This window comes from Netta rufina (genome assembly GCF_964035555.1).
Source record: "Netta rufina genome assembly, chromosome: 12".
NCBI lineage: Eukaryota > Metazoa > Chordata > Aves > Anseriformes > Anatidae > Netta > Netta rufina.
Window position 1 is genome coordinate 7,014,749 of NC_140135.1, and position 25,468 is coordinate 7,040,216.

Sequence of the window (25,468 nt, forward strand, 5' to 3'; positions counted from 1 at the left end):
CGCTGCCACGGGGTAGGTGTAGCAGAAGGCTCCAAGGAGCTGTCATGGTTTGAAAACAAGCCTCGATTTGCCCATCTCCGAAAAGATAGGGTGGGGACCGAGCGTCGTCCTCCCCACCAGAGCCTGGGAAGGACTGAAGCGACCTTCATCCGTCTGCATCCACCGTCTTCTGCTGGGGGCAGCCCCAAATGCTTGGGCTTCTGTGTCCCGTGTGAGCCAGCCCTTGGGTTCAGTTGCACCAGTCTGGGTGCCTCTTCCTGCCCATGGTGGGGTGGGAGGGTGTGAAAGCCCAAAATATCTCCTACCTGCATTGTTTCTGCATGGGGGATTACTGCTAATTATTCCCCATTGTCTGCAGTTCCTGCAGGAAGCCTTGTTTATCTTACCCGTTTAGCCAGGAATGCAACCCCAAGGAGCCCACGAGGATATATTTAAACTCGCACAACCCAGCACAATAGCCTTTGAATTTCCCGACTCCGTGGCATCCGTCGTGAGCGCAGCCTCGTTGCATCCGGGCGTCGCGTTTGGTGGTTTTTGGGGTTTGGATGCTGGACCAAGCAGCCCGGCCCCGGCCGGGGTTGGAGCGTGCAGCCGGTAATTAGCGGCGCACGAGGCCGTGGGCGTTGCGTGGGGCGGGATGGCTGCAGGAGGCTTTGAGCAGCGGCTCTGGGAGCGTGTGCTGGGCACAAAATGGAGCTGAAGCGACGCTGCTTGGGGCTCACACGTCCCCAAGCATGTGTCGGGGGTCCTTGGGGGTGCACCACGGCCCTCAGCTGGCTGTGAGGGTGCTGGAAACCTCGACGATGGGGGTGCAGCAGGGCTGTGCCCGCTGGCACTGCGCCTTGGTTGGGGTGGGCAAAAGCGCTTCTACGGGGGCTTCACGTGAGCAGGACGGCCCCAATTCCCTTTCATGGGGTGATGTTTGAGAGCTGCTGGCTCCTGTTGAGCTAAAGCGGAGCAAATTGGACAGCACGAAGGCAGGGAACTGGGAGGAGAAGCTCCGTCAGGCAGAGCACAGGATGGCTCGTAGGGGCTCGAGGGGGCTGCACGTGCCTGCTCTGTGGCTGGCACTGCTCCAAAGCAAAGTGGGGAAAATGCCCGCTGCGACGAAATAACCGACCTGATAAATGCTCCTCGAAATGCGATCTGTCTTAATTATGCCTCAGCGTTAAGGTTCCTCCGGTAGCAGCCTCGATGTTTGCAGGGCACGAGGGTCCCTGGGGAGCTCCGGTGTGGGCTGGCTCCTCGCCACGCGCTGGTTGCTTGGAGCAGATGCGTTGCGTGGTGGCAAACATTGCCTTCCTTCTTCAGAGCCTGCTCTGGGACACCCAGGAGCCCCAAGGCTCTGCTGAGCTCCTCTGCCTTGCTTCTGGTCTACTGGGGGCTTTCACAGCACCGCGTCAGCCGGGTGTGTGCCTGCAGCAGCTCTTTGCAGGGCTGGATGTGTCCCCTGCACCCTGGATATCTCCATGCAGTGTCCATCCTGGGGCTAAAAACCATGGCTTGCTCTTTTTTTTTTTTTTTTTTTTATATATAAACCACGGCATTTGCAGCCGTGCCCTCCCCTTGTCCTTGTGGAGCCAGAGCCCTCTGGCTGCCTGCGGGGACGTGGCTGGGCTCGAGCTGCATTGCAGGCTGCCTGGTGAAGAGGGAAGGGATGCAGCAGCGCTGGAGGGGGACACCAGCTCACCCCGAGCTGGGCGCTGCAGCGAGGAGCTGGCCCTGCATCCCCCGGGGCTGGAAGAACCGGGGCTGGCTGCCGTGAGACTCCTCCGATGGGCGTCCACGCGGGTGTACTTCTCGCAGACAGGGCACTGTGTTTCCACCAGGGTGAGCTTTAATTAAAACGATGAGTGAGCAAGCGGGGTTTAGCTTCCAGAGCGGCTGGAAGCGCTGGGCTGTGAAGGGGAATGGCATTGGGCAAGGGCTGGGAGAAGAGCAAACAGCTTTGGGACGGGTGATGGACGGAGGGAACACGGCGAGATCTCGGGCAGGGGGGCCTGGGGCAGGGGAGAGATGCCCTGCGCCTTCCTGCACCAGCCAGGCTGTGGGGGAAGCATCACATGTGTGTCTGCTGGGGCTGGGAAGCAAACTGCAGGAAGCCCAGCCCGGCCCTGCATGCTGCAAACTCCAAGCCCCAGCTTTTTTGGGAGCCATGGGTGCTGTGCGTGCTTGGGGGCTGTCACCTGGCTGGGCAGGGCTGGTGGCAGGGCACGGTGCCTCACACGCACCTCTTAGCCGGGCAGGGTTTGTAGGAGATGGGTAAAACCCTCCCTGTGACCAGAGGGGTGCAAGCAGAGAAGACAGGGATGAGCTCTGCTGTTTGCTGCTCGGAGGTCCTGAAGGTGACCGAGGTCTCTGCCCTTTGGCCGAGCACCTTTGCGCCGTGGGGTTGCCCATGGCGAGCCCCACAAAGCTGCTGCTGGGCTTGTCCGAGAGGCGAGCGCTGCTGTGAAGTGCTCAGCTCCACCAGGGGAGCTCTGCCGTGGATGCTGGTGTGCTTGGATGCTTCCAGCACCTCCCCAAAATCCCCCCCTTGGCGTGCTGCAGGGCTGGCACCTGATGCCGCTGGGCACGGAGCGCGGCTCGGGGGCTTCCTCGGTGACAAGTTGTGCTGGCGTGACCTACTTAAAGCAACAACAAAACCTCCGTGCCCCGAGCAGGGCAGGCAAACACGGTGCTAGCAGCTGAGGGCTGGGCACGGCACCCTCCCCGTGTCCCGTGTTCCAGCAGGAGGATGGCTTCTGCGCTCCCCTCCGGCTGGCTGCAGGTGGAGCGAGCTCGTTCCATTGCCATGGGGCCGATCGATGTGTGCACAGCTGCAGAAATGTCGCTGGGTGTGTAAAATAATGGGAAACACCGAGGATGAGGTAACAGGAAGGATGGCGGGGTGTGCTGTGGGGAGGACGGGGGGGAGCCTGGCGCAGGGAGGGCTTCTTTGTGCCTGGGGGAGCCACAGAAATCCATGGAGGTGACCGGTGTGGAGGCTCGTGGAGCTGCCTGATGATTGGAGGTGTGTTATGGGGTAGGAAAGAGGGAAAAGAGGGAAAACCCCAAAGGGAGTAGCCTGGGGGCAGTGTGGGGAGGATGGGAGCGATGCACAGCGGGACGTGCCTGACCCATGATGCTAACGGGGCTGGGCCTTCATCTCTGCCACCAAGTCTTCTGTGGAGTTGCACGTTGGGAAAGCCCCCGTTTTTAGGATGGGGGAGCAAAGGAAAACAACCCCGAGGAGCAGGGGAGGCTGCTGAAGGCGTCAGAGCTTGTCCCAGCCCCAGCCTCACCGGGGAGAAGCTCGGGAGGAGAAGGATGCTGGGAGCGGATCCGTTTCATCAGCCAGGATGACGGAGGCAGAGATGGAGACAAAACTCCCCAGGGGAATGAAAGCAGCGTGCAACTGGAGAAATTAAAGAGCAACAAATCACCGGCACCCGGTGGGCTCCAGCCAGCTCGCTGGGAGGAACTCAACAATGAAGCGGCTGAACTGCCAGCAGAAAGTAATCTCTCGTTAGAAGCAAGTGCTGCTCGGGAGCGCAGCCTCTTCTGCTCCGTCTTTAATTTAGGGAGGCACAAGGACAACTGTGGGAATTACAGACCAGTGAGCTTTATTTCAGCACCGAGTAAATTGGCTGAGAAAATAATTAAAGCTCATGTGGAAATGCCTGTGCTTCAGCGTGACGGATTAAGGACAACAAAGCGTGACTTTTACACAGGAAATTCAGTTGTTTTTTCCTTTCCTTTTTTTTTTTTTTTCTCCCTTCCTTCAGCATTGCAATAAAGTGATCGGGGAGAGCAGTTGGGAGACGAACTGAGCTATTGAGGAAGCAGCTGAGGCAGGAGCCGTGGGAGGAAGGGCCGGATCCTGCCCGATGCTGGCAGATGGGCTGCGAGGAGGACCCGGCGGCGAGGTGCGCGCCGCTTGAGCTGGAAATTTCGTGGTGAACGAAATTTCCCAAGGCTGCAAGCCAAGCACGTAAAAATTAGGTAACGCTAGGTGCAAATTGCCTGGATGAGCCTGATTGCCTCCCCCTCTCTCTCTCTCTCTGCTTTGAGTATCTTCGTTAGGAAGCTGTCGCTAATTACACGGTGATTGGCTGTTGTTACTGGCAGGAGTCCTGGTTCTCCGGGGGCAGAGCTGTCCCAGGGCAAATTTTGGGGAGCGCATGGAAAAAGCTGCTGCTTTTCGGGCCGGGGGGAGCGAAGGGGCTCCCCCTGCCCCCCGTCTGCATCCACTGCCCCCCAAATTGGATGCGGCCACGGTGCTGGACGGGGATTTTGATTCTTCCTGAGGCTGAACCGTGGTCCAACTCCCAGCTCGTTTTCCCGAGGACAACAAAAAGCGCAAAGACAACTGCTGCCCAGATTTTATATCCTGCTGTCACGGAGCCAATTAAGGAAAGGGTTGCCATATTTTCTATTTATTTATTTATTTATTTTACATAAGGGTGGAACAGCAGAGCGGATTTTTTTAAGGCTTGTTCTTGGAAGCAGCTGAGCAATCCTGGCTGAAGTTTTCCTGGGGGGGGGGGAGGGGGAGAAGAAAAAAAAATAAAGCTTGGTATGGAAAATATCAGCCTGAGGAGCCTGTGCTTCCCCAGACTGTGAGCACTGGAAAGCAGGTCTGGAAAGGAAGAGTGGTTTGGTTTTGGTACCCCCATAGCCCAGGGACAGCACGGTGTGGATGTGTGAGAGCTTTCTTACACCAGGGATCAAGGGAAAAGCATGGGCAGAAGGAGCCGAGGGGACTCAGGGCTGTCCAAACACGGTCGGAGGAACACATCCTTGTGTTGCTAACAGAGCACCTGTGAGCTTCACGTGGGACTTGGGCTCGACCCTGAGGCTGTAAATATGATGCCTCGTGAGAGGCGATGGGGGCACCTGAATGCCGTTTGCTGATACCCCACGTGTCTGCAGGGCTCGTGCCACCGGGACACGGGTTTGAGGGGCTGCCACGGGCTGGGATGAGCACATGGGGATGTGTGACACAGTGACGTGAGCCAGGAGGACGCTGCCAGCCCAGCCTTGTCACACCACGGGAGAAACGCGTGGTGCCCGCCTTGTCCTCAGGGGCCGGCTGACCCTCGGGCACGCATGACGTGGGGCTGTTTGTAAACAGTGTTAACTTCCACGGGTCTTTAACATTTATTTCGGGAGTTAATTACTGTAAACAAAGCAGCTTTAAATCTAATCAGCTATTCCTTGTGCCACGTTGGTCCCGGACATCAAAGTGAACATCAAAGCGAGAGGCATGAAAGGCTTCGAAGGCAGCGCCGCCCGGCTCGCCCAGGTGCATCTCCCCAAGAGCTCCCCGGTCTGTGTCACACAGCCCTGTTTGTGGGGCTCCTTCCAGTTATCGCAGATCTGAAGGATGTTGTCCTGTTGAGGAAAACAAGATTACCATAAGAATAGCCACCAGGAACAAAGCGAAGAGCTGTTTCAACTTGTTTTTGTTTGTTTGAATGTATTTTTGGTGGCTCATCAGTGAGGATGCTGTGCTCAGCCTGGAGTGTCCCAGCAAAACAAGGGACAAACCCCGACTCCGAGGTGTTTTGTAACATCCTGATGTTGGTGAGCACACATTTGGGCAGGCCTTGCTAAGGTTGTGAGCTCTTGGAGCAGCCCGGGACGGGCAGAGTTGTTGGGGAGCGATGCAGCAGCACCTGGTGCAGCAAGGTGGGAGATGCCGTGTACCTTGGTGAGCTGTGGCGGGGGCTGTAGCTTGAATTTGGGATCTTGGAGCTCTTAGAGGTGGGCCAGAGGTGTGCAGAGGGAAGGAGAGCTCCGAAGAAGCCAGGGTGGCCGGGTTAAGGGAGGCTGAGAGCGTGCATTTTCTCCTGGGTGGTTTCTTGCTGGCTTCTTGTTTTAATTGAAAATCAAAAGCTTGTGGCTGGAGAGACTTCCCGACATCCCACAGGCAATCTCCCTCAGAGGTGTCCCACTCTCCAGAGGCACCTCGCTGTGAATTTTGGCCAGAAATCCCCTGGCTGGACTGCCCCTTCCGTGCATCCTCGGCTGCAGTTTGCATTTTCCGCTGCGGAGCATCCCCCGGCAGCCGCAGCACCTGCTCCCCCTGCCGCTTCCCACCTAATTAAGCGCTGCCTCTCATTTGCAGAAGACGTTTCCGGGCTGGTGTCAACCCGGAGCACTCGCATGCTAATTTTGAGCAGCGAGCGGGCTCCTCGAGCGCGTTCCTGCACCGCGGGGAAGCAGCGGGGCCGGATAATTGATTGCAGTTTCACCAGAGGCACGGGCCGCTCGCCTCTAACGCGGAGCAGACCCGGAGGAAGCCCACCGCCGTGCCCCTCCTTGCTAATTAGTCTTCGCTACTGCGTGCGGCTGCGGCGGAGCTGGGGGGGGAAAAGCGTGTGGTTTCTCCTGGTAGCTGTCAGGCTGTCGTTCCCTTCCACGTGCAAGCTTGCATTTCGGGGAGGGGTGTGCGGCGCGCTGCTGCGGGCTCGCTCCCTCCTGCATGGAGAGGCAGCTGCGGAAGGGACTCGGTGCTTTGTGAAACCAGAGCTGCTCATTGTCCTGGGTACTGGCAGTGGCTTTAGGTGCTTGAAAGGAGCCCATGTCAAGCCTTGAGCTCGTTTTCCCCAGCTGGAGCTGATTTGGGCATCCCTGGTTTGCAGTAGAGGACAGCTGAGGTCTGGGCGCGTACAGCCTGTAATTTGGCTGGTCTTCTTTCCTCTCTCCTAAAAACAGGCAGCCAGGGGAAATCTGGGAGCAGGACGGTGCGCTAGACCTCCTGACCCGCTTTACTCAGAGTTTCCTGGACATGATTCACCTCTTCCCCTTCCCCAAAAAGAGCAGGGACGGTGCAGACACAGAGGGGTTGTTTGGAGGCTTGGTTTTGCCCTCGCAGAGCCCTTAGATGTGGGAAACCAGCACGGCCTCCAGTTCCTCTCTTTGGCAACGCTTGCTAGAAGCAGCATGAAATCATGTGGTTTCTCCCATGTTTTCTCTCGGCCTTGCTGTCCCAGTTGTCTTCCCAGGCTGGGGTGGGAGGTGGCAGAGAGGAGCTTGCTGCAGCCCCTCCATCCCCTCCCAGCACAGCTATTGTCCTGCAGAGTTCCCAGATGCCAGTTAGGGTCTGGACATGGTGGTGGGACATAGGAGCCCAGTCAGGCTGTAGGAGCCACATCAGGGTGCAAAGAGCCACGGGGTGCAAGGAGCTGGGTGTTTCTGACCTCCCCATGTGCCTGTTCCCAAAGGGAAGGACCTGCCCTGCCCGGCTTTGCTGCCCCAGCACACGTAGCTGCTGTCTCACACCGTGCCTCTCTGCTCTCCTCCCCGCCAGGTCACCGACCAGCTTCCTGAGATTCTGACGCTGGATCGGGATCGTTTTAACTAAAGATGGAAACACTGGAGTCCGAATTGACCTGCCCAATCTGCCTGGAGTTATTCGAAGACCCTCTCCTGCTGCCCTGCGCCCACAGCCTCTGCTTCAGCTGCGCCCACCGCATCCTGGTGTCCAGCTGCTCCTCCAGCGAGTCCATCGAGCCCATCACCGCCTTCCAGTGCCCCACCTGCCGCTATGTCATCTCCCTCAACCACCGGGGCCTGGAGGGCCTCAAGAGGAATGTGACGCTGCAGAACATCATCGACCGCTTCCAGAAGGCGTCGCTGAGCGGCCCCAACTCCCCCAGCGAGAGCCGCCGCGAGAGGACGTACCGCAACAGCCCTACCATGTCCGTGGCCGGCGAGAGGATCGCCTGCCAGTTCTGTGAGCAGGACCCGCCGCGGGACGCCGTCAAGACGTGCATCACCTGCGAGGTGTCCTACTGCGACCGCTGCCTGCGGGCCACCCACCCCAACAAGAAGCCCTTCACCAGCCACCGCCTGGTGGAGCCCGTGCCCGACGCGCACTTCCGAGGACTCACCTGCCTGGAGCACGAGAACGAGAAGGTGAACATGTACTGTGTGGCTGACGACCAGCTCATCTGTGCCTTATGTAAACTGGTGGGCCGCCACCGGGACCACCAAGTGGCATCCCTCAGCGATCGCTTTGAGAAGCTCAAGGTAAGCACCAAGGGCGTCCCCGGGCCAGGGCGCACCAGGGAGCTTCGTGGCGGAGAACCGGTGCTGGCTGCAGGGTGCTCTGGTGGCACGTCTTTTAAGCCAAGCAGGGCTGTGGGCTGGAGGATGGGGTCCATGCGCTCATCCAGGCCCTTGGGCATTTCCTTGGGCTCCTTCCAGCGTGCTCAAGGCCTGGGGACTGCAGTGCATGGGGAGCCTCCTGCTGTTCGTGGGCCTCCCCTGCCTGCAAACTGGTGCTGCAGGAAGCGCTGCGGGCACCGCCTCTGTGTCCTCCTTGGTACAGCTTCCCCAGTCCTCTGCACTGCTCTGGGATGCAGGGATGGAGCTTCCCTCTCCTGCCCATGCGCCCTAACCTCTTCCTCCATCCTGTGGGACCTCTGGTTTTTGGCCAGGGCCACCTCCAGCAGGGTGTCCTGGCCGTGCCACTGCGGTTCTCCACAGTGGGAGCCTCTGCTCCGCAGCAGTCAGCGTTCTCCATCCTCGTATCCCTCAAGCTGTAGAAATGAGCAATTGTTTTCCAGCCCCCTTACCTCGAGCCTGTGCCACGTATTGATCCAGAGTGAATTCTTGCTCTGCTGCTCCTCAGGTTGGAGAGAGCAAACTTCCAGGGAGCCCTCTGGGGTGCTTTGAAGCTTAATTTTTATGCAGTGGCTGTGCTAGTGCCGAATAACATGTGAACCCGTGTGGCTGATGTTTGACCTATATAAAGTTAGAAATCCCTCTCTGTCCCCTGTGCATTCTGCATGAGTCTGCAAAATGGTTTTAATTCTTTTTTTTTTTTTTTTTTAATAATAATAATAAAAAAAAAAAACACAGAGCTGGTCCAGTTAGAGGTCATGCTGGCGAGGCTGTAACTGTGGCTGCAGTCACGTTCCCATTGCAGCCCTTCTCATGTCTTTACACCTTCTTCCTTGATCCTTTCTCCCTGAATTTTCTGGGCTTGTTCTGACCCAAAAGTGCTTTTCTTAGCTCTTTGTCTTGTTAATGCTTTTAGACAAAATCAATTTCTCTGCTCTTGTGTTTTCCGAGTGCAGAAGAAATAGTTCTATCACTAGCAAAAATTGAGAAGACTTCTTGTGTGCAGGCTGGATTGTTTTAAAAAGGAAAGAAAAAAGATTTCTCTCCAGGCATCGGTCTTCCTAGATGCTGAGTTTACCCCGAGCTGTTTCCCGGCTGGTTTTCCACCTGCCCTTTCCTCGCAGCTCCCAAACTCAATGCGACTCCCCAGCAGTGCAGTGCGGTGCTTGCCGCTCGAAATGCAGTGCCAGCAGAGCTCTCCTCGGGTCAGAACATTCTTTTTCCATGAGGAAACGTCTCAATTAGCAAGTTGGAAACCCTAGAAAGAAAGGCCCATGTATGTTTGCATGCAGTAAGACTTGGGGACAGGAATTAAACCCGTTTAATATTTCCCCCCATGTCAGCTAGCCAAGCAAGCTCATCTGAAGACAAAACCCCCAACAAGAAATTGCTTCTTCAACCAGCCAAGCTTTTGCAGGTTGCCAAAAAGCCAAGCTTTTGCAGGTTGCCAAGACGCTTTTTTTCTTTTTTTTCTTTTTCATTTAAATAACAGCCTTAAGTGGTTTTGGACAAGGAGGGAAGCTCTCCTCTGCTCTCTCTGCTATGAGCACTCCTCCTGTGCTGCTCGTCCTGCACAGCTCACCCTTCGGGCACGGCCATGATGCTGGTGGGAGCAGCAGCTGCCTCGTTCCCTGACATGGAGGAGCTGTTTTTTGAGGAAGGTGCTTTGTTATCCTCCCTCTCCCCTGCAGTCAGCCTCCCTCTTCCTCTTGCGTGCCTTTTAGTGGGTGGGGATTGCCCTAGGTGAGGACTGGTGGCCCACTGGGGATGGATGCGGGGTGTGAGCACCCCACTGTTCTGGATGAGCACCCGGTGCAGGATGACTCCAGGATAACAGTTCCCCAGCAGAAAGTTTCCCTCTTGGATGCAATGCTGTGAAGAGCTGGTCTGTTTCTTGAGATGTGAGGCATCAAGCAAAGAAATGAATTTTTGAAATGCAAAGCTGCATCTCTGCCTGCTGAGCCGAGCTAAGAGGGATGAGTGCTTTGCTGCTTGTGAGAATGCAAAATTAGCTGCATAGCCTTGTCCGAGCTGCATCCTTGGCTGTGTTCTTAAATCTCTTAACATAATAAGCTGCAAAGCACGGAAAATCAAACCACATTGACCAGTGCTTCCACATGTCTTTAACTGCACTGACACACTGGGGATGGTTAATTTTGTAACTAAATGATGCACAGTGGAAACTTCTTTTGCCTCTTTTTGCATCTGTTGCTATTTAATTTCTGCAGGGATCTGGTTTGCGAGGCACATCTACTACATGGTTATCAGTCCGGAGTGCCTGGCTTGGCAGAGCTGTGCTTTTTTTTTTGGATGCCTTTTCTCCTGATGCTCTACCCCTGGTGCAGGAGCAGCACGAGATCAATAGCAAGCATGCCGGCAAGCTTGAAAATCAGAGTCAATATTTGCAGCTGTATTTTGGCCTCGTCTTCGAACATCCTCAGTCTATACATTTGGCCATGGTTGAGTCCGTTGCTCTTTCTGGAAATATTGGGAATCCTTGCTGGCTGCTCTCTGCTCACCTGACCCTGACACTTTGTCCCCTCCTTGCTCTCGTGAGCACTGAAGCAGGCTGCTCTCGAGCATCCGTGGAGTGTTTGGGCATTGAAGAGCAAGCAATTGCTCTTGTTTTCTGGCTTCAATCACATTGCTCGAGCTAGCTGGAAACACCTTTCAGATTAAAAAAATAAATAAGTGGAAAATTGGAGCAAATTATTCTGTCAAAAGGACTGCTTTCCACAAGAAAGCTTTGGTTGGGGATTTTTTTTCCTTGCTTAGAAGAGTTAACTGCCTGAAAACTGTACTTTTTTGTTGTCATTAAATCCTGAAGTGTTTCAGTTCTGAGTGCTATCTGGGAGAGTAGTGACCTGTGCTGCTGTCGGGGTTGTTGGTTGATGCTGAGGCAGATGCTGAGCACCGGTGTCCAGGCTGCTCCCTGCCCCAAGCCATGCATCTTTAAATCCACTTGTTTATACCACCCTGCCTGCACAAGGCGTGTTGCTTTTAGGTATAGTTCTTGCTCCGGAGGTTCATGAAGGCATCTCCCTGTCCTTTCTCCTCTTGCAGCTCCCCTTACGGAGCTGCCTCTGCTGCCCGGACCCAGGAGGCAGCGCGTGCCTGTGGTGCTCCCGGTGCACCAGCATGGCTACAAGTAGTCAAAATGCAGGGGCTTGACGCCTGTTTTCCCCTCTCTGTGTATTCAGGAAGGGTTGGGATGCTGAAAGTAAAGATGCCCATCACCTCGTCTCGCTGGCTGAAAAATCAGCATTAAAAAAATCAAATTAAAAACGGGTGTAGATTAAGTGCAAAGCAACTGGCTTGACCTAGATAAAGCAAACGCCTAGGACAGCAGCACGTTATCAGCTGAGTTAAAAAAAAATAAAAAGAAAGGGAAAAAAAAAAGTTCTCCAATTATAAATTGAGATGACTTGAAGCCCATAATTGCAGTCATCTCCGCGGAGCGCTGCCCTGTCCCGTGTGCTGGCTGCCACCCAGCCGGGGCCGGGAGCGGGGTCACATCGGTGCAGTGAGAGAGGTCGCACTGAAAAAGGATTTGGCTTGTGAGCTCCGGACAGCTCTGTGGCAGAAAGAGTTTCAGAAAAAGGATTTTGCCCTAAATGATTCGCTGCTTTGCTTCTCCATCTGATCTGTTCCCTTTACGGGAACCAGCTGAGGGCTGTTGCTGAGGTTTGCACTGACTGACACACTGGGAACAGCAAAAAAAAAAAATATTTATATATATATATATATATATATAGAGAGAGAGAGAGAGTAACACTTTCATATCTGCTCTCTGCTAAAGGAGGAGAAAAATCCCATCTCCTGTTATGCTTCAGATATAGATGCACTGCCTCCAGTGGGTTAGTGTCAGTGCGATGAAGTTTAAAAAATAATAAACAACCCCCTGTGCTAGACAAATTGTATGCAGAAAGCTGATGGTTATTGCAGGGCTCTTCGGAGAGCAGTAGGGTAGAAAGAACGGGGGGCAGAAACCTTCCTTGGTGCTGCAGTGTAGGACTTCTTCGCCTCGGGACCAGGGAACGTGTTCCCACTTGCGCTGTGTGAGTCACCAAGATCGCTGCTTAATTTATAATTTACTGTACTGCCATGGGGCTAAACTGAATTTTATACATATATAGAGAGAGTTGGCTTTTATTTTTTTTTTCATTTTCCCACATGTAGAAAGGAGCTGGCTGAGAGCGAGGGTTAACGTTGTGATTGTTGCAACTCCTACACAGAAGGTGGGGGGCTGCTACCAGCAGACAAAGGGAAACCCAAAGCTCTGGCTGTGTGGCAGCAATCAGCTCTTTCCCCCGAAGCAGATCTTATTTGGGTCTGCTTCTGCTCAAGACCTGCTTAGGGAAGGAGATGCAAAGCCTTGCTTCCTGGCTGGGGTGATGCGGGTGGATGAGGCTCCCAAGCAAATCATCATCATCTTCCCGATCCATCCATCCCGGGCTGCCAGCACAGTTCTGCTTGGATTTGCCCAAAACACCCACTCGATGCGTGCTGCAGGCACACGCTTACCTGTGGAGCGTGGATCATATGGAAATACAAAATTTTCCTGGCTTCTTTACACTGCAGTGGGAAAGGGATCAATACACGCTCTGGTGTCTGATGTAGCTCCCAATTTAAATTTTCCATCAGTGCAGAGAATGCAAGCGTTGGTCGCTGTTTCATTACTGCTCCTTTGTTGGTCGCCAGGACCTTGAATCAGCCCTGAGTCCTGGGCTCCTTGGTTTTCTTTCCCAGCCATCAGCTTTTTGGGCAGAGCTTGGATTTTTTTAGTTAATTTAAGTAAGCAATTGCAGGTCCTGAGATAGCAGACCTGGAAAACTGCGTTGGTTAGATGAATCTCCTGCTTTTTCCAGAACCGTGTTCACGTCCAACCGAATCAGGTTGCTGCGGTCTCCCCAGCTGCTAGGGCCCCGAGCAGCTCTGTGGCTGGGGTCAGCTAGAGGAGGACGAACCTCCAGCCTTGGCATCCTGCAGGACGGCAGGCCAGAGCTGTGGAAGAAGCAAGATGGTAATCAGACAGGGTTATTGTTAAATAATGAGCGTTGCCTTCTTCTCTTAAAGTCCCCAGGAAAAACAAGCAAACAAACAGACATTGCTTTCAGAAAGTGGTTGGGTGCTAACTCCTTCACCTGCCACATCAGCCTTGGGCAGTGAGGAGCCCTGCGTCACCTCATCCCGCCTCACCTCAGCTTCTCCCCAGATGCCTCAGATGTGCCTCTGAAAGCACGAGGAATAGGCCAGAGGGGCTGCTTCAGCCAAGGGCCCTTTTGCCACCTGCATCGCAATGGTCCTGAGCCCGTGCAGATCGCGTCTGCGCTTGGATGCAAGGAGGATGAGGGCAGGGGTGGCTCGGAGCAAACCACGCTTGTGGGGACACCACGAACCTCCCCGTGCTGTCCCCTGCTCTCCATGTACGTAGTGCTTGCCACGGTGCTTTGTCTTAATTGTAATTAGCGCTGCCCTCTGGGCTGCTGGCAAGGCACCGGCATAGGCAGTCATGGGAGGAGGTTTGGAGAGCGTTGGTTCCAGTTCAAGCAGAGCACGGGCTGCGGTGCTAAGCAGCAGCGAAAACCCTTCCAAGTTACTGAAGGAGGACAGGGAGGTTTGTTTTTTTTGTTTCTTTTTTTTTTTTTTTGGCAGAAGCCGTTGCGCTGGTGAATTAGAAACGAGAAATTTATGAGCGCGTTAAATTGTACGGCTGTGGCCGCTCCGGTTTGTTAGGTATTAAATTCCCCCTTAACTTCCTGCCTCGTGGTGATCGACTCCTTGATGGCAATTAGTTCGGTGGGAATCGTTTGTGGGAAAGCACCGCTCGTGCCCCGTGCATGGGCTGGGGGGCACGGGACAGGCAGGATTTCCTGCCCCGGGGGGGGAAAGGTTTGCTCACGTATGAAGGAGCAGGGAGCATGCTTCACCTTCAGCTGGACGATATTTTCACTTGGCAGAATGTGGGTTTTATGGCTCTGTGGGAATGTCTTCTCGCTCGAACCCCCAAAACCCAACCCCACAGAGTTTTGGCATTTGGAGAGCGTCCATACATAAAGAACAGAACTAAGTCTCTGGGTCTCCCTTGCCTTGAGACCGGGGAACCTTTCCCTGGGCCACGGGAGGAGACGCATGAAGAGGAGCAGCAAAACATCACGGGAGTGGTGCTGTGGTGGCCCAGGGCCAGCGGGTGCGGAGGTGGCTTCTGGGGGTGTCACCCCGTGGGCTGTCCCCCCCGGGGCTTCACTCCTGGTGCTGCTTTGTGCAGCTCCGTCATGTTGCTCTGGGCCTGGAATAGAATAATGTGGTCAAACTAGAAAAAAAAGGAAAAAAAAATAAAGAAAGAAAAAATGGGTCTTAGGCACGTGCAAAGTCCAGCCTTGGCTTTCGCTGCTGGCTTCTCCTGCAGCTGGGGTGGTGGCGTTGTGCCCATCAAGCAGGCTTATGCGAGAGATGACAGGTTTAGCAGTTGAATTTTCTATTTCTGGACGGGGGAATAATCTCTAATACATAATACTTTTTTCCCAGCTGAAACAAGTCTGTGCCAGTCCTTGAGCTACGGCCCTGTAGTTTTCCAAGACAATTGACGTTCCCATCAACCCTAATCTTTGTTGCATGCATTCCTTGTCATGTGATTTAACAGATATATTTTCTTCTCTGTCAACAGATTTGTTAACAATACAGAGGCTTTCATGCTATAGTTTCCTGTAATGTCTCTTTGGAGGCTTCAGATTTGTGTTTTGCAGTTTCTAAATTTCCGTTTAGCCCTGCTTCTTCTCTCCCTACCCTGCCGCTGGCTCTCTGAAATAGCAACTATTTCAGGGAAGACTCACGAGCTTGCAGGCGTTTTCCTCCCTGGAACAGGCACTTTTGTTTCCTGAAACAATTGCAAGCTGTTATCTTTTCAAGGCTTCTGTCTGATGATGGCTGTAAGGGCGTGGAGCTGAACTTCCACTGCTTCAGTTCTGCATCAATAGGTTTTCTCTGAAAAATGAAAATTTGAGTGTAATCCCACCTCCCAGAGAAGGTGTTTACCAGTGTGGGGTTGCCTCAGGTTTCTGTGAGCTGGTTTTGCTCCTGGCAGCTCTGAGCCTTGCCCAAAGGCGGGACAGTGTCTGAGGCCGTTTATTCTCAGCTATTTTGCAGTGCTCCTGCTGCCAGCAAACTCGCTCTGCCTCTACCCTTTTTTCCTCTTTTTTTCAGAGATTTTACTCCAGCTTCTCCACTCTTCGCTTCGTGCTTTAATCTCACGTACTGGAGCTCACACTGGCAATGCCCCGTGGTCTGTCACATTCCCATGCCTTCCCCCAAGCCCTGGCCAGCGTTTTTGGCAGCCTCATGCTGCGCTTCACATCCCCCAGGGTCCCTGCATCCTCCCTGCTTCACCCTCATCCTTACAGCCTCAAATCTGTCACGGGTGGTGATCCCACTTTCTGATACTCCTGCCCCGAGCGGATGCCGCTTAATATTCAGGATGTGTGGCGTTACGGGGTTATAATGAATATTCAGAGCATGAATTAGCATGGCTCGGTTAATTACGCGCAGCGTGCGACAGGGAAGGGCTGCGCTCGGCTATTTGCAGTGCGTACGCTTGCTTGGAAAACGCGTCCCGGGAACACTCGGTGTCTTTAAGTAATTTGGAGGATTGGTTGTGTGCGCTCGGGCGAGCGGCGTATGAATTTCTTAGCAGGCTCGAAGTCATGCTCTGAGATGCTGAATATGCTATTATTATCACATTAAACCCTTAAGTAGGCTTACAGGTGTTATTAAGTAATTTCACCATGATGGCTGACATGCTTTAAAAAAATATATCTAATTTGAATATCCAATCAGTGTGTGTTTAACGTGCCCTTTTGTAGAAATGAACGTACAACAGTAGAGTGCGTGCTGATAGAAATCCTTCTGTGTTGGGGCTGGAAAAGGATCTTGGGACCACGAGAGCATGAGGCAGGAGATCTTCAGGGTTCCTGCTCTCTTCTTCCACAACGGGTCCCTGGAGGGCACCAGTTCCTGCTTTGCCCTTCTTGGCCCACCTTGCTTTGGTCTTTATAAGCAGGTATGTCCGCAACGAGGAAAGCAAAATCTCTCCAGCTGGCTTCCAGACGCACAAGTCCTTGCAGGTCTCTTGTTCTGCTGAGCTCCTCGTGGGTCAGTCCAAATGTCCGTAGCGTTTGGAGAGCCCCATCTGTACAGGATGTCCTCCCAGATGATGCTGTGGTGTAACATGAGCATGCATCTTCTGCGTCAGGAGCTGGCAGCACCGCCACGGGGTGGGTGATGGCACTGGGCTGGCACGGGGGTCAGTGCTGGGAGCAAAGTGAGGCTCAGGTGTGACGAGCAGAGAGGTTTCCCATCAGCTCTCTCTCTAAGGTACGGATTGGGCGTCTTTTCTGCTCCTACCTGTTGAATTCCTTTTATTTGGGGTGGGTTCCAGCCGAAAAAACACACCTGGAGGGATATCTAGTGCTGCCACCCGTGTCCCCCCAGCCTGCAGGACCCGGGCTCCTGCAGTGAGGTGACACGAGCCGCGAGGCTGGCGCACACTCCTGTCCCGCAGGTGGCCATGGGACTCTCTGAGCATTAAATGACTTTTCCACCTGGGAAAGCTGTCGGATGAATCGTCTGCATCCCAAGTGCAGCCCTTCCCGAGCGCAGCTGGAGGAGGGCGACGTACGCGAGCAGTGCTGGCAGCCCATCTCCCTTGGATGGAGCCTCCAGGAGCTTTTTCAGTGCTTCAGGCTGAAAAGCGCCTGGCCGGGCCTCCCATCCGTCCTCCACGTGCCAGCACCCCTCCCTTCGGGGGCAGAGAACGCAGTGCTCAAAGGAAGCCTGGATTTTCTGACGCAGCTTGCTTGCTTCGGTAGCCAGCTGGCCGTGGGACAAGGCTACACGACCGTCCCGCATGGTGTTGGTGCGGCGCACGGTGCTCCGTGGCTTCTGAAGCAAATCTGCTCCTCAGGGGCCCAGACCTGGCACTTCAGTTTCTAAAATCGGCCTGATATGCGGCCTGCTGGAGCCCCCTCCGCTCATACGGGCATCACTGATTTACAGGATAAGCTCAGGAAATAATGCGCAAAAAGGCGTGTGTCGTGCAGGATGTGCCAAAGCAATAAATCCGGATTCCTTCCGTGCTCCTCTAAAGGGGCTTTTGGGAACCAAACATCTGGTATCAGAAGAGATCCAAGAGAAAACGTGCACGGGTTGTCCTTCTATGTGTGCTCTTTGGGCTTTTTTTTTTATATACATATATATAAAATGGTGATGGTTTGGAAATAAAGGTCAGGGGGTGAAAGAGATGCTTCCTCTGCAGCTCCGCATCCTGGTGATTGCCTGACGTTTGTGGTGGCGTGAGCTGTAAAAATCCAGACTAGAATTTAAAAGCCTTGAAAAATGCCCCAAGCCTTGAAAAATGCCCCAATGGCCTCCCAAGGAATGAATTATGTCCTGCCCAAAGCTCTCCCGGCCCTGTGAAGGAGACGTTTTCATGAGCATTGTTTCAGGGCAGCAGGGCAAAGGGAGTCTGCAGCAAGGGGTTTAACAAGGAAAGCTCTTCCTATCATGTGTTTGTAAAGGCTTATCTCAAAATAACTTACCCTAAGTACTTCCATACTGCTGAAAGCGGTGTTCTTCCCGGATAACTGGTGTGTGGAACCATTTGTATTAACGTTGGATGTGGGCTTGTGGGTTTATTGGGTGTGAAGGTTTAAAGGTGGACCTCGTCGTCAGCATCCGTGGGCATAGAACAGGGTGAGGATCCTGCGAAGCCGTGAGCCCTGTAGCAGTGTACCGGGAGTGCTTGCATTTTATGAGACTAATAACTCAGTTAAAGCCCTCGGTTTTCTTTTAAGCCACACCTTGCTGCTGAAAAAAAAATCTCTTTTACCAGAAACTTCATATACTTGGCTCCTCCATGGGAAGCCAAGCGTGTTGGAAAACTGAGAGGTGCTCGGGTGTCACGGGGAAAGAGGCTTGGATGGAGAGGTGCCTGTGTTGGGAATGGTGTTTGCTGCCTGAGCTACTGACCTCGTTCTGAGGTGAGGACAAGCACTGCAGGTTATTTACACACCCGTGGGGTGCAGGGGCACAGCTGGGAGGTGGTAGAGGCGTCGTGGTTTTCACTGTGTTCTCCTGGGTGTCCTCGGGCGCAGAGGTGACGTGGCCGTGGTGGGTGGCAGCTGCTGGGCCGTGGGCACGCTCTGGTGGCAGAGAAGAGGCTCTCCAAGCCCCGTTGGCTTGGCTGCTTGAACTTGCACCTCAGGCAGTGCCCTCCCCGCTGTGCTTTGCTGGTGCTGCTGGCACATCCAGCAGTGAGACCACGACCTGCTGCAAAGGTTGCAGAAAGCGATCTGCTTGCTGGGACGCCCGGCTCTGGACCTTATTAGATCATCACAGCACCATTCGTCCCTTTGCACGTGAAGCCCACAGGTCTCAGCTGAAGCTCTGTCGTGGAAAAAAGAATAAAATCATATAAGCCACTTGACCCATTTGCTGAGCATCTGCCCTGCGTTGGCTGGAGGAGGCAGCGCGCAGGGTTTCCGTGCGTGCGGGGCTGTTCTTCTGGCCGGTGCCTCTCCACTGCCTGCAGCCTACCTGAAAAGCAGCCGTGCAAGATGTGAGCAAGAGCCATTCGAGCAGCTTAAATCGGTTCTCACGAAGCAGCGGCTGGCTCAGCTTTTTCCTCTTGCCGCGCTTTGATCTGACAAGCGTTCGCTGAGGAAATTAGCTGGAAGGTCTTTGCTGCCGTGAAAGACGGGCGGTTTGGAGCGTGAAGCGTGAGCTGTGAATCGCTGCGCTGCTCCGGCTCCTGTCACGGCTTCTCTGCTCCCTACATGGGGGTCTGCATCGCTCCTGGAGCGAGCAGAGCCGCTGCTGGCACCAGGATGGGTGCTGGGGTCCTTCCCCAGCAGGGGCTGGGCATGGGGAGGTGACGTCTGGTACCGCAGCCAGGAGAAGGCATCCCTTCCTTCCTGTTGCCTTGAGGAGACTCTTGAGTACAGGGGAAGAGCTTTTAACCTTTGCCAAGGTTAGCTGTGATAATTTCTTACGGTCACAGGTGCTGTGGGTGCTGTCCTAGGCCCCCGATCCTGGCAATGTGCAAGCTGGATGCTGCTTTCTCCTGCAGTCCCCCCAAAACAACTTCTTGTGGTTCAGCCTCCTGGTCCTCGCTTGCAAATTCTTTGTTGCTCTGCCTCAGTTTCCCAGCTTTGAAGCCACGCTGCGTTAGATTGGCGTTTGAAAGACAGGAAGCAGCGGAGAGATGCTGCTGCTGAAGGGCAACGTGGTCTCCTGAGCTCGGAGCTCAGCTGTGCGGGGAAGAGCTATTGATTTTCTTTTACCTTGCTTTCAAATGGAGTTGTCAGCTTTACGACTAAACATTATGTGCTGTTAATGATTTGCTGTCTCAACTTTTTGTCTTAAAGTCTTGGCTGTTCACCTTTCTGGAGGTGAAGCACGGAAGCGCCAGCATGCCAGAGGCCCGCTGGAGAGCTGGAGGCTTCCCACCTCTTTGGGTCATTCGCTGTCAGCTCCAAGAAAGCAAGGAAAAAATAGCAAAGATGGTCTTATTTTGTTCACTGGGTGTGGAGACCTTTGGGCCTGCTTTCCATGGCGTTGTCCCAACGTAGCAGCTGTACCTGGGTCGTAAGAAGAGAGGGTGTAATTTAGGATTCTGACAGCAGAGTGGTCTGTGCGCCCTGGCTCTCCCTGTACCGTTTTACTCCAGCTCGCCCAGCCCCTGGACCTAACAGGTCTGTTTGTGTGCTTGTTTCCTCCAGATGAAAAGGGAGATGAGACACACGCCCTGGGAATTTGTCACAATGCATCAAACTCCCCGTGCTGTTGGCCCATGGTTCCTAATAGACTCAAAGGGGAGTAAATCAGCGCCTTGACTTCCAAGGTCATCCGAGATGCCGCCGTCTGCAGCAGCAGGGATGGCACGAGTGCCTTTGGGTGCTTCTTCCCCCGCTTCTGGGTTGGAGCAGTGGGGCCACCACGGTGCCCTGGCGTTGTGGGGACGTGGTGCGGGCACCAGCAAGTCCCCACGGTGCTGCTCCAAGATTTCTTGGGTAGGATGCTGTCCCCATCACGCCGGGGAAATCACATCCCATTGACCCCAACCCAGCCAGAAGCAGCCCCAAGGGACGCCCAAACTTTGCACAGCCCCTTGGAACAAAATACTGTTCCATTTTAGGACTGGGAGGAAGGTGCAGAAGGCAGGTCCAACCCCAAGGACTCCATCTCAGTGGGTCAAGGTTGTGGGGACCCCTCTGTGCCTGCAATGCTGCCCAGCCCTCGTGTTGTGAAGCCCAAGCATCCGACTGTTCACCGGGACACATCTTTAGGGGTAGCCAGGAGACCTCAAACCCATCTGGATGGTCCCTGGCTTAAAAACGAGTCTTTCTGCTTCATCATACGCCCCGCAGTTCTCAAAGCTGTGATTTTTATTTTTTTTTAATTTGACATTGTTCCTTGTCAGTCCCAGCAGGAAATATGTTTGGGACCAGTTGGAAAACAGAGGGGGAAAAAATTACCAGAAGGTTTTTCAATTCTTTGATCTTTTTTTTTTTTTTTTTCCCTCCACAGAAAGCACAGTGAGAGAATGAATATTCTCCTGCAATCTGTTTGCTGCTCTCTGGGTAGTAGAGGATGACACCAGCTGTGCTGGCAGAAATCTTAAAAAAAGAAAAATCCCAAATTCACATTAGCAATTAAACACATCGCTTATTGAACTCTGGAGTTTAATCATATATATTTTTTTCCCCATTTTTATTTTGTTTCCATTTCGTTTTGTGTCTGAATTCTGGTCTGAGGACATGTGAGCTGAGGGTTTTGCATCAGGCAGATGCTGAGTTATTCCATATTCCAGTCAGGCTTAATTAATGCAGTGCACACGTGTGTTTGTGCCGCTGTGGCCACGGGAGCCTATAGGGATGGTAAATTGTTACCAGTGGTGCCAGGCCCCTGTAGGGGTGTTTTAGGCAGAGCTGGGACCTGCACTGTGCACCACAGCTCTCGTGGGCTGCAGCTCAGCGTCTTCTGGAGATGTCACCTGCAAAGAGGATGAGGAGGGGCAAGGAGCAGAGAAATGGGGCCGTGGTTTGCTGGAGGCTGCAGGAACTCATGGTCTTGTGGGGAGAAACCCTTGCGGAGAGGAGGGAAGGACCAGCAGCCCCGTTTCAAGCTGAGAGCGTTTCTGTGCTTGCACCCCATGCCTTCATCCCCATACCCCGGGGCTGAGGGAGGGAAGGAGGAGAGCATCTCTTTGCTTCTCCTGATGCAAAGCTTGTGGTTGGACGTGGCTGTGCTTGGTCTCTCCTCTCGTTCCTGGTGTGGGATGGCTTCTCCTGAAGCTGCTGCCTGCGGGCTCCATCCCTGCTGCGAACCACAATGCATCGTGCTGCTGCGGCACTGGGTGATGCAGAGCACTCAGCTCAGTGAAGTGTTGCGTGGTGAGGGAAGTGCCAAGCAGGATGTCTGTAGGGCAGCTCTCGCTGCCTGCACTGGTCAGGAGGTGTTCCCAGATTCAGTTTTCCTTTGGGTTATTGCCAGGCATCCAGCTCTGTCTCTCCTTCCCACTACAATTGCTCCAGAACCAGTCCCGATGCGCTTCTCAGCTCAAGGAGCTGGTCTTAAAGTGCTTCACAGCCTGCCGTACCCTCCTGTCCCACCGCTTCCCACTTTGCATCCTATATTCCCATATTTTATCCATCATTCCCATGTTTTATCCATCATTCCCATGTTTTATCCATTCCAGCAGCTTCTTCTGTGAGTCCTGGTGCTCCTTCAGCCCGCTGGTAACAGGCAGCCCCTGCTGGGGTGTTGCAGTCAAGCGCATCATTGCAATAAATTGTCTCATAAATTATCAACAAAACCAGCTCCAACATCACTTGGTGGCGTCCCCAGAAAGGAAGCTGTGTGGTTTTAATGCAGCAGCGTGGACAAGGCAGGTTTTATGTTTGACCACAGCAGTGGGACAGGAGGGCACGGAGCTGTGGGGATGGAGTCTGCTGCTTCCACACCCACCAGGGCTTTGCCAGTAGGACAACGTGGCGGGTTTTGTCATGTCAGCCTCTGGGGACTTTTGTAGCATAAGGAAATATCCCATCCGAAGTTGTGTGGGCATGGTCTAGGTCTGTATTTTTCTCATTTTGTAGTTTTGTGGTAGAAGGCACGGTGGTGGGCTGGTGCGTGGGTGATGCCGGCAGGGGGTCATGGTGCACCTCTGGCCAAGCAGCCACGGGGGCTGCAGGAGGAGCAGAGAGATGGGAGAAGGCTCTGTGCTGGGTGTAGCTGTGTGCTAAAAAGCTGGCAGGCATCCCTTCTGGTAGAGGATTTGGGGCGTGTGCTGGAGGAACTGAACATCTATCCCGGCTGGGGGACACGTTCCGCAGAAACCTCTTGGACACGCAGCATTTTCTGGGCACCCGTGGATGAATTAGCATCATTAGCCTGAGTTCATTGTCATTTGTCATGGACCCTATAAAACAGAACCTGGCGCTGCTTTCCCTGAGTTTTGCTCCATGGTGGGGCGATGCAGTCACCTTCGCGTAGCGTTAATGGGTGCAGGTGTCTGCGGGGAGCGGTGAGGTTGGAGGTGCCGGGGGGACACAGGGCGCAGCCTGGCTGTGACAGCAGCGGCCATGAAAGCCATCGGGATTTTAATCACGTTGCCAAGGTTGGGGAGGGAAGATGTCACGTTGGGATACGGCTGCTTTGTGCAGGGCATCCCCTCTCCAAGTAGTGTTTCCGTAACAGGAGGGCAGTGCATGGCGCTCGGAGGGGGGGCAATGCTATTCCCGATAGAAATTGTCCTCTTCCTTCTAAAAAGGGACATGAAGGGATGGAGAGCCCCTGAGGCTGCCATGTGGCCTTGCACATCCCTGCATCGGGAGGTCTGCTCATGCACAGCCCGTCCCAGGCGAGGGGCTTGGCCTGGCAGCACCCACAGGTGTGAGTGATAGCGATGCTATTTTATTTTATTTTATTTTATTTTATTTTATTTTATTTTATTTTATTTTATTTTATTTTATTTTATTTTATTTTATTTTATTTTATTTATTTTGTTTTATTTTATTTTATTTTATTTTATTTTAATTTAATTTTATTTTATTTTTATTTTATTTAATGCACAGTGCCCTGATGCATGGAGGGCTTGCAGCGCAGCTGTAAGGGGGCAGTGCTGGCTGTGCCACCAGCATTGCCCTGCGCGGTGCTGGACCTGGATGGGGCAACAGCAGCCGTGTTCATGCACTGCAGCCCCTTGGCCTTCCCCTTAAGGGAGCATTCCTCGGGAAGGAAAATGCCAGCTGCGATTCAAAATGGCATGCAGGGTTTGGGGAGGAGGCACGTTGTATGCACGGAGGAAGAGCCGTGCCCCTGTGAGCCTCGGCACCGAGCTCCGTTCACGGCTGGGCAGGCACCGGGATGAGGCAGGAGGAAAGGGGAAGAAGTGCAGAGAACAGAGAGCAGTAAAAGTGACAGCTTTTTAAATAATTTAAATCCGAGCTGTGCTGAAGCAGGGAGTTTATCTCACGAGTTATCTGCAGCCGAGCTTTGTTTAACCCTGGGTAATCCTTCCTGGGCAAGCACAAGAATGCCCTGCACCGATCATATCTGCCGGTGAGAGTTATTTAGCGCTCAATAGCTGCTTTTTAAAACATTGTAAAACATTTCTATTGAAAAATAAAAATAAAATGCTAATTGCTCTGGTTTCAAAGCCCGTGACAAGGCCTCTTACGGAAGATATATGTTTGTAGACATGCTTGCCAACACATAGATCAGCGGTGTCAGAGGGAACAAAAAGTTCCCGTTAGCAAAGATTAGCTTTTAAAGAAAAATGAGGGGTCTGGGGGAAAAAAACAGAGGAGAGGAAAAAAAAAAAAAAAAAAAAAAACTTGAGAAAGGTTTTCTGAGTAACCCTCTTTGTGGAGGTCTCTGCCAGGAAGATCAATGTGGTTGTTTTGTTATTGTGCCTCGACAGTGCTGCGTTTTGAAAGAAGCCTTTTGAACTGCTTGTGAATGTGCAGGAAAGAAGCTGCTGGAGAGGGGGCAGGGAGCACGCTGGCCCTGCCAGCATTTTGGTGGAAAACCGCCCGCTGCTGCCAGCGACAGCGCCTGGGGGGACGTGGCGGGGACTCCGGCTGCTGTGGTTTGCAGGACGTGGGACACCTCTCGCTCCTCCTGCGTGCCAGGTGCTCCCACGCCGTTGCTGTACTCCCCGTGCCCTTGGTGCCTTGGGAGTGAGCCCAGGAGGTGAGGAGCCAGGATGCTCGGCACAGCTCTGTCCCGCTGTGGTCCCCGACATTTTCCCAGGTCCTGCCACCTGGGGTTAGAGGGCTTGTGGCTGGCACGAGGGCACGGTGTGGGGGCAGCAGCTGGGGGCCAGCGGTGCCGGCATCACGAGTGGTTTTGGGAGCCCAGCCTGGGGAGGAGCGGTGCCACGAGAGCTGAGTCGGGTACAGCGTCAAGGGGCCGGCGGGTGCAGGGTGCAACAGGTGACTGAATCCACGCTGAAAGCTCACAAAAAGCCACCAGCAGCAAGCGCCGAGCTCCGCAGCCTCTGTTTGCTTTGTGAAGCACTCAGCGTTTTGCAGCGGGCCTCGTGACTGACTCGGGCTCTGACTCACGGGCTCCAAAACCCAAGCTTGGCAGCCAACGTGTCCGCACGCTGTCTGTCTGTCCGTCCGGCCGCAGGACAGGGAGGCAGCTTTCTGCATGCCCCTCCCAGAGGTGTTTGTCCCAGCCCGGAGGAGCACGGGGGGCTTCAGGCCAGGAGGAAGGAAGCTGCTGGTGCAAGGGGGGCTTTGGCGCTGCGCCGCCCCCAGCCGTGTGCCGGCTGGGTGTTGGTTTTGCAAAGGAAACGTTTTCCTGATAGCAGCTATCTGCAGCTTGCTAGAGATAAAGAAAAATGTTATCTGCAGGGAAAAAACCTTCAGAAATGCCTGCTGGAGGGAGAGCAGCGTGCCTGGCTTGCAGCTAAGGCAGGCGGAGTTTGCAGAGCGCGGTGACACTGCCCTCGGCAGAGCGCTGCCCGCTGCGGGTGCTGCAGGAGGCGGCCACGAACCCGGCAGAGCTGTAAACTGAATTCTGCCAAGCACAGCTACGTGTCAGCTCAGCAAAAACAAAGGAAGGTGCTATCACTCGCTACGCGCTCATTTCCACCCAGGCCTGGCTTTCATTGAAATGATAGGAGCCAGGCAGCGCTGGAAAAACATTGCTCTCGACGCCACCGCTCACCGGGCACTAAAAAAGTTCACTGTGGAGCTGGCATGTCCTGCAGCCTGAGCGGGATTTGCCCCGGGCTCCACGATGCCCTGAAACCCAGCTACAACTTCTCAAATGGAAATCTAGGGAA

The 25,468-nt window shown here is 53.9% G+C and overlaps 1 protein-coding gene across 2 annotated transcripts in view; it reads left to right on the forward strand.

Moving 5' to 3' along the window:
- Positions 1 to 7,353: 7,353 nt before the first annotated feature.
- The window catches only part of MID2 (midline 2), a gene marked incomplete at its 5' end in the record, with an annotated part of 52,003 nt that continues 33,888 nt past the window's right edge, over positions 7,354 to 25,468 (forward strand). Inside the window, one exon of one of the 2 annotated variants that reach the window (XM_084294095.1) lies at positions 7,354 to 8,019. In XM_084294095.1, coding sequence (XP_084150221.1) covers positions 7,354 to 8,019 — 666 coding nt within the window. The remainder of the gene's footprint in view (positions 8,020 to 25,468) is intronic. The other variant, XM_084294096.1, reaches the window with a different exon arrangement.